This window comes from Oreochromis aureus, linkage group 3 (genome assembly GCF_013358895.1).
Source record: "Oreochromis aureus strain Israel breed Guangdong linkage group 3, ZZ_aureus, whole genome shotgun sequence".
NCBI classification, from domain to species: domain Eukaryota; kingdom Metazoa; phylum Chordata; class Actinopteri; order Cichliformes; family Cichlidae; genus Oreochromis; species Oreochromis aureus.
Window position 1 is genome coordinate 65,268,186 of NC_052944.1, and position 8,945 is coordinate 65,277,130.

The 8,945-nt window shown below is 47.2% G+C and overlaps 1 protein-coding gene across 1 annotated transcript; it reads left to right on the forward strand.

Annotated features, from left to right (window-relative positions):
• The first annotated feature begins 2,323 nt into the window (after window positions 1-2,323).
• Window positions 2,324-6,364, forward strand: LOC120434117. The gene is made up of 2 exons (XM_039601645.1): window positions 2,324-3,087; window positions 3,508-6,364. The coding sequence occupies exon 2, from the start codon at window positions 3,767-3,769 to the stop codon at window positions 6,362-6,364; it is 2,598 nt and encodes an 865-aa protein (XP_039457579.1). The 5' UTR covers window positions 2,324-3,087; window positions 3,508-3,766.
• Window positions 6,365-8,945: the final 2,581 nt, after the last annotated feature.

Genomic DNA, 8,945 nt, shown 5'->3' on the forward strand with positions numbered 1-8,945 from the left:
TGTGACAGCTCCAAACTTGAACTGAACGTGAGCAAATCCAAAGAGATGGTGGTGAATTCTCCAGCAGGCAGAGGGATCTGGCTGCTTCAGTCACCACCATCATCCACGGGAAGCCAGTGGAGGTAGATGAGGAGTACAAATACCTGGGAACCATCTTTGACAACCTCCTGAAATTCTCTGCCAACACAGAGGAGATTCTCAGGTGGTGCCAACAACGGCTATACCTCCTTAGGAAACTCAACTCCTTTGGAGTCAGCACACCCATCATGATGACTTTTTACTATGCCTTCTTGGAAAGCATCATGACCTTCTCCATCACCTGCTGGTCCCACTCCCTCAGCCTTCAGAACAGCAACAGACTGCAGCACACCATCAGTGTGCTCTAAAATCATTGGCCTGACTGTCAGAACTCTGGCACAGGTTTTCAGCCAACAGGCCCTTAGACAGGCAGCCAAACTCATCAGCGACCCCTCTCACATTCTTCAACCCGCATTTCAATGGCTCCCCTCTGGGTGATGCCTCTGCTGCATTTCCTGCAGGACTGAGAGGAGGAGGAGAGGCACCTTTGTCCCCAAAGCCACCCTGCGTTTTAACCGACTGATAAAACCATTTCCCACACCCATAAACATAAACTACTCTTTATACTGCCGACACTTTATTCACTTTTACTCACTTACAGTTATTTATTCACCTTTCAGTCACTTTAATTTTAAACTGTGTAATTTGAAAACTGTATATTCTGTGTATTTATTATCTCACTCTCATTGCCTGTTCTTATTGTCCTTCATGCTGCTCTGTTGTATGTTAATTGCCCCTTGGGGATAAATAAAGTCTTTCTGATTCTGATATGAAACAAACACACCAATATACACACACATACCTGCATATACAGTGTCTTGAAAAAGTATTCATACCACTATAACCTTTACACATTTTTCTGCCTTACAACCGCAAACTTAAATGAAGTAGGATGGGTAATGCAGTTATAAACTGTTTCTTTTACAGCAGGCTCTTCTCTTCACAGCTTCATTATACAAACTGTTATGTAAACGTGTGTGAGAACATCTAAACACTAACATCCACTTTCTAACATGACAGAGGAGGTTTGTTGACAGGAGACCTGCGTCCTCTCTGTGAGCAGCTGGAACTAAAGCAGCTCTAACTTCTAACAGCGGGTAAGAAATAAATCGATAGGATTTTAAAATAAAACTCACCTGCACAGGTAAACCCCACGAATGAGACAGACAGTAAAGTCCAGCAGAGCCACGGAGATGTTACAGCAAACATGTTTCATGAAGCTAATGGAGACTCAGACTGCACGAACGGATTTATGTTGGAAGTCTGGAGGCGATATGTTGACAGTACAGCACGCCTGTTATCTTGGCCTTAGATTTGATAAGGCTGCTGTCAATCACTCACTAGCTCGCTGACACTGGCTGACACTGGAGGAGACCCTCCCCGGAAGTTTTGTAACTAAACTTCCGGTTTCAATTTTGGTTTTGACTGTTTTGGGGGCAATCGGCGCGGGTTGGATGTTGGAGGTATACTAATGGAGTTTATAAAAGTTTATTTTGTTATTAGCAGCCCCCTTTATAGAGGCACAAGGTATGGTTATGATGTAAATAAGTATATGTTTAAATATTTTGGGAGAAAGAAACTGCATTTGTTAAGTTTGTAATGTAGAAGTTTAAGTTATTTTAGGTTGTAAACGTTTATGGTTGTGTTGTAAGAGTGTGGATCTTAAATTGCGCCGCTGTTTTTCTCTCTCTCTGCTATTACAGTGAGATTGAGGGTTTCTCGCCATTAAACCTAAAGATCAATTTGTAAAGTGTTGTTTGAAACGTATTTAATTAAAAATTTACAGCAGTGAAATTTAACTCTGTTTCAAATACTGAGCTTTGGGAAACATTAAAAGTGCTTTTATTTCTGTTTCTATATTTAAATATTGTTTTGATGCATTTTCAATCCCCTATGGAACGCCAGGACTGCCATAATGAATTAATTAAATACACCATTAAATAATTAATTAAATGTGTCAATAATTAATTATTTACATGTGTCATAACTATTTATTTAATTAATTAATTCCAATTTTAATTAATTATTGCTACATTTAATTAATTATTTAATGGTGTATTTAATTAATTCATTATGGCAGTCCTGGCGTTCCATACCCCCAAAAAAAAAAACATCTTTTTTTTTTTTTTTGCCTTTGTTGTGATGATAGTTTACATCATAGCACAGAGGGGAAAGGTCATTTGCTGCCACCTTAAGTGGTGCGATGTTGATTTCCGCCAGTAGGTGGCAGTGGCGGCTCAGAAAAATGAGTTACTGGCAAAGTAATCGCGTACAAAAGTAACACAGGCCAGTTATTGTGATGGAAGCTGCCAGTAACACAGAACTGCTGTTTTGTTGTTTCAAGTGAGAGCAGCATACGAGCACTGTATACATTCATGTAAAGTTGATACTTATTTAAAGTGACATGTTTGGAGTGTAATTCCTGTTTATAAGGCCTTTAATGAGACCAAATAAAGAAGTTAATTCAGGTTATCTGTGGCTAACACTAGTAACGCTAAGTGATGTTAATCTCCTGCATTAGACTGTGTAACCGTGCTGTTCCATTAGAAATGTGATAGAAAACAATTTGGTTTAAGTTAAAGTTATAAGAAACCAGCCAGCACATCTTATGTTGTGTATTGTTAACTGGTTTATTGTCTATAAGTTACTCTGATTACTAAAGTTCCAATACATGTAATCCCTAAAAAAACAGTAACGTAGGCCAGTTATTGTAATGGAAGCCGTGAGTAACACAGAACTGCTGTTTTGCTGTTTCATAGCAATAAATCTCAATGTGCACCTGGATGAACCTTGTCTTCCTTCAGTGTGTGACGTACACTGTTAAAAGTCCGCTTGGTCACTTTAACTGTTTAGACTACGTTACCCATGATGCACCTCGGTATCTGTACTTCCGGTTGGGAATGTGTTCAGCGCAGTTCTGCACAGATGAGAGGTGTGTCGGAGGTGTCGGAGGATTAACGTTTTTCCTTGCATTCCTGTGTGTGTTAACCCTGTGTGCGTGCTTATCATGTGAGTATTATAAGATGAGAGTGATAATTGTTTGACTTTATCTGTGTAATCTGCTCTGTGTAATTTGCTACGTAAGAAGCTAGTCCCGTTGCTATCGCTAAGCTACGTTGTTGGCCTACTACAGGCAGCCTTGTTCGCAGCTGATATCTCATTTAATATACGACCTACGGTCAAGCATTGCGGTTGGAGGTGGATGTAACTATTTACTGTGTTTATTATCTGAATCGTTGTAATCTGTAGAGATCCTGTTTGCTAATGTATATACCAGCTAGAAATTCATTTATGGTCTTAGGGTGCCATCTAGTGGCCATGAGGTTATGGCAGCTCATATAACATTACGCTGGAAACCCACAGTACTGCAGAAGCGGTACACTGCTATTCATAGGGGTTAATACAAATGTTTGTTCTTTCTGTTGACAGATGACCACACACTCATATACATACTCACACTCCCTTCACCTGCATTTTTGAATACAGTAATGCAATCGCCTCCCCACCAACGCTGTACATCCTGTTGATGTCATCTGCCACCTCCGTATTAAAGTTACTTGAACTACATCACTGTGGAGTGCCATTCCTTCTGACCGAGGACGACTCAGTTGAAGCGTGATCGGCAATCAGTGCAAACATACATAACAAGTGGTCCTTCGAGCCGGATTGCCTTGGCTGAGTTAATGAGATGGCAAACCCTCAGGATAGAGGTGCATCGAGTAGCCCCCGTCCAAAGCGGGAGAAGAAACTTCCGGGACATCTGGTGGACTATGAGCACAACCTAACTGAGCCATCCGAGCCATCTAGAGCTCCAAGTAGTTCAAGCAGCTCCGATAATGAAGAGGAGGAGAGATGGCAGAAGATGGAATCAGTCTGGAACAGTGTCCTCCGTCACATGACTCAATTGCAGGTATCTATGGAGGAAACTCGTGGGACATTACTAAAGCGGGTGGAGCGTTTGGAGCAGGCTTCTAAACCTGGCAGTCCTCTCCCCCCAGAAACAGGAGCGTTAGAACAACTCCAACCTAGTTCCTCCACAACAGAAGTTGCACCACTACAACCTAGCAGTGAGGTGTTACATCACACCACAGAGCCAGTAACTGTGCCAGTAATACCCTCAGAGCAGGACACCACAACACCTGTGAACATGCTGACGCCAGTGGAAACATCCGCTCCATCACCTCCTCGTAAAGTGCGCCTTCACACTCAGCCCGTGCTGCACCCTGCCACTTATGTAGCCGCATCGACGCCACTCAGGAGACCTGAACGATGCACTGCTGAACCCTTCTCATATCAGCGATCGGAACATCAGCTCCTTATAAGCAGGCCAGACCAAGTGCAGCTATTACATCCTGCATCCCCAGCTGATCAGCCACTACAACCTGCTCATCTTTCAGTACACCAGCTATCACAGGCTGTGGACCCAGTGAGTCTGCAGCAGACGTCACATCCCGCTGCTCCCGTCTTCCAAGCCAGACATCCAGCTAATCCTGTGTACTTGCAGCAACCACCACATCCTGCTGATCCTACCTACCAACCTTCACGTCCACCAGAACTTGCGACCCAGCCATCACAGTGGGCAGAAGCTCATGGCCCTGTGCCCAACATACTGCATCCTGAAGCTTTGCATGATCCAGCTGGCAAATACTATGTTCCTTATCCCTCAGGAAGTAACTTTCCATCATCTTCCTCTGCTGAACACCATAATCCACAGGTTGCCACAACTTACCCAGCAGGAACGCCTCTACCAAACCTGATGGAGATGATGGTAGCGTCTTCATATGGCATTCCAAAGCCTAAGCTGGTGATCTTCAGGTCGGGCAGAGAGAGTGACTTCGCCTTATTAAAGAAAGGGCTGGACAGCACCTTAGGGCCACATTCTCATCTGGGAGAAGATTACAAGTTTCAGGTCCTATTAGATCATCTAGAGCATCCCAGCGCCCTACAGGTAGCCAAGCGCTACATTCACGACCGCACTCCCTATACTAGTGCAATGAGGGCGCTAGAGCAGAGGTATGGACAGCCAAGGCAGTTAGTCCAAAGTGAGCTTAGCACTATATTAAACTGCCCCCCTATTAGAACCGGAGACTCTCAAGCTATTGAAGACCTGTCCCTGTCTGTGTCCAGCCTGGTCGGGCTTCTCAGTACCATGGATGAAGTAGCAGCCAGTGAGCTCCATTGTGGTTCACATGTGGACAGACTGCTTACCAAGCTCCCCTGCACTACAGAGACAGCTTCATCGAGTACTGTATCACCCGGGGATCATCCGCACTGGCAGCAGCCGAGCGTACAACATGTACGACTTCTCAGAATGGCTGGGCGGAAATCCCAAGTCCTTCAGCTATCCAGACAAGCCTCTCAAATGCCCCCTGACAGGCCACGTCCAGAGAAGAACCTACTCAAAGCCTCAGCAGGGCTCAAGCCACACAACAAATCTGCGTCCATCTACTACGGCCCAAACCCAGCCCAAGCCAAGCTAAAACAAGAGGGAGAATCTACAGCTCCAGAGCCGGCAGTCCAACCTAAGAAGAGACAGAAGTTCAAACCTTATTGTCCATACTGTGAAGGGACAGAGCATTATCTGAATGGCTGTGATGGATTCAAAAGGCTAGACCTCAAAGCTATGGCTACCTGGATTACCGAGAAGGCCAAATGCTGGCGCTGTGGCCGTAAACATTCTCCAGAGCAGTGTACTCTGAAGAAGCCGTGCAGCACCTGTGGTGACCAGCATTTGTCGGTGCTCCATGACCTGGTTGAGGCCAAGAAGCGGGACCCTAACATACTAACTGTGAGTACTAGTATGGTTTACCTAGACTATTCAAGTCACTCAGGTCGTGTTATGCTTAAGGTAGTACCCATCCAACTACATCATGGTGGCAAATCTCTGGACACATTTGCTGTGCTTGATGACGGCTCAGAGAAGACTGTTGTGCTTCCTGCGGCAGTTAAATCTCTAGGTTTGGAACAGGAGGAAGCAACACCCTCACTAAGAACTATCCGTCGAGATGTAATCCAGATGAAGGGAGGCTTTGTCTCATTTCAGGTGTCACCAAGGGCTAAGCCCAAAGTGAGGCACAAAGTAGCACATGCCTTCACAGCCGACCAGCTGAGTCTAGCTACTCAGTCATGTCCAGCTGACCAGCTGAAGAAGAAGTATCTTCACTTGCAGAAAGCCCAGATTGAAGGATTCAACCAGGTCCAACCTTTGGTGCTGATTGGCTCAGATAATGCTCATCTCATCACCCCATCCGTCCTGTCCTTGAGGGGGTCGTCCAAAGGGCGGTAGCCGTCTGCACCAAGCTCGGATGGGCCATCCAGGGGCCGGCCAGTAGTATGCCTACATCTGAGGGGACCTGCAGTGCCTGAACATGTGCCTTTCTCCTGCAGAGGCCCTGCATCAAGATGTGAAGCGTTTGTGGCAACTAGATGCTTCCCCCTACAGGACAGAGAAGGAGGTCATACGGTCGAAGGAGGACAGAGAGGCAGTAGCTATGTTGGAAACAAAGACCATCAGAGTCCCAGTAGATGGTGTCGAGAGATACGCCACTCCGCTGCTGAGAAGAAGGGACTTTCCACGGATGTGTGTCTCTCCTGAAGCAGTAAAAGGCCTCCTCAGATCTACCGAACGTAAGCTGGCCAAGAACCCTGATCTGACCCTCACATACAACCAGGAGATCCACAGGTTAGTAGATTCTGGTTATGTTGTTAAGCTGAGCCCAGATGAGACACATAGCTCTTCTGAGTCATGGTATGTACCCCACCACATGGTACATCACAACAATAAGGCTAGAGTGGTCTTCAACTGTTCGTTTGAGTTTCAGGGGACCGTCCTGAACCACTACCTCTTACCAGGACCTCCCTTGGGGCCCACTCTGCTGGGGGTATTGCTCCGCTTCCGCCAACACCCTGTGGCCGTGAGTGGAGATATCAAAGCCATGTTTCATCAGATTCGGCTGCTCCCAGAGGACTGTCCTCTGCTACGGTTTCTGTGGAGGGATTGTGAAACTGACCGGCCCCCAGACGTATATGAGTGGAGAGTGTTGCCCTTCGAACGACATGTAGCCCCTGTTGTGCTATTTTTCGCCCCTACAGAGACATGCAAGGAGCACAAAGACACCCACAGGGACATCTGCGACTCTGTCCACACAGCCTTCTATGTGGATAACTGTTTACAGTCCCTGTCCAACCCAGAAGAGGCAAAGCAGCTCATCGACCGGATGAGAGATTTACTTATTCAAGGAGGATTTGAGATACGACAGTGGGCGAGCAACGCGTGCCCAAGTAGTTGCTCACCTGCCCGCTTCAGCTAGATCAGAGAGCTGCGAGCTTTGGCTGAACTTCAAAAGTCTCGACCCACAAGAGTCAACATTAGGACTCAGCTGGCACTGCCCGACAGATGTCCTGGGATATAAGCACCGCCCTATAACCTACTCCACGGTCACGCTGCGCAATGTGTACAAGGTACTAGCTACCCAGTATGACCCCCTAGGTTACATTTGTCCCTATACTACAAGGGCCAAGCTGATTGTACAGGCCCTGTGGAGCACCGAGAGAGGATGGGATGAGCCCATCGAAGGGAATCTACTTCAGTCCTGGCTTGAGTGGGAAGGTGAACTGTCACACCTCCAGCACGTCACCATTCCCCGCTGCTACGCTCCTCCTCACAACTCCAGCAATGCGACATATGAGGCTCACATATTCTGTGACGCATCAGAAAAGGCTTATGGGGCTGTGGCTTATCTCCGAGTAATCGAGCAACAAATGCCCATCGCCACATCATTCCTGTTGGCTCGTTCCAGAGTGGCCCCACGCAAACAGGTGTCAATGCCCCGGTTGGAGCTTTGCGCAGCACTCACAGGAGCCCAATTGGCCAAAGTACTCCAGACAGAGCTCACCATCCTCCTGCAGTCGATCTACCTGTGGACAGATTCTACGACGGTGCTGCAGTGGATCCAGTCTAGTTCCTGTCGCTATAAGGTATTTGTGGGGACTAGAATCTGTGAAATACAGGAGCTGACATCACCTGAACAGTGGCGGTATGTGACCTCTGACCTCAATCCCGCTGATGACATCACCAGAGGGAAACATCTCGCCGACCTAACAGTCCCCAATCGTTGGTCACATGGTCCACCCTTCCTGTCACAAACTGCTGACACTTGGCCTAAGTTGCCAACAGAGTTCCCGGCATGCAGCGAGGCAGAGCTCAGGAAGACTGCATTCTGTGGGCACGCCGGTATCCCGACCTTACCAGATCCAACACAGTATGCCACACTAGATGAGCTGATTGCTGCTACACACCGTACCCTACACGGGGCGGCCGACACTCCTATTACAGCAGCGGAGCAACTAGAAACCAAGACCATGCTGCTTCGCTCGGCTCAGACTGACAGCTTCCCAGAGGAGGCCAAAGCCCTCCAGATCAGTCACCCAGTCCGCTCGGACAGCCGTCTTAGCGTGCTGTCCCCTGAATATGACAGTCTTACCGGTCTCATCAGAGTCGGAGGCCGCCTCCGTCGAGCCGCCGACTTAGATCCAGACAGTATTCATCCCATTGTGTTAGCAGCTGAACATCCCCTGACCAAGCTCATCATAAAACTTATGATGACCAGCTCCTTCATCCAGGTGCAGAGAGGCTGTTTATGGAAATCACGGCGCACCTATTGGATTCTCAGAGGACGCCAAGCCATTAAGAAACATCAGCACCAGTGTGTGGACTGTAGGAGATGGCGCGCCTCACCTTCTACACCCAAAATGGCTGACTTACCTTCATCACGGCTGAGACTCTATAAGCCCCCGTTCTGGTCAACGGGCGTAGACTGTTTTGGACCGTGCATACGATAAAGATAGGTCGTAGAAGAGAGAAACGC

Bases quoted from the DNA above. Each gene is read 5' to 3' on its own strand.
- LOC120434117 (XM_039601645.1), top strand. From the start codon at position 3,767: ATGGCAAACCCTCAGGATAGAGGTGCATCGAGTAGCCCCCGTCCAAAG.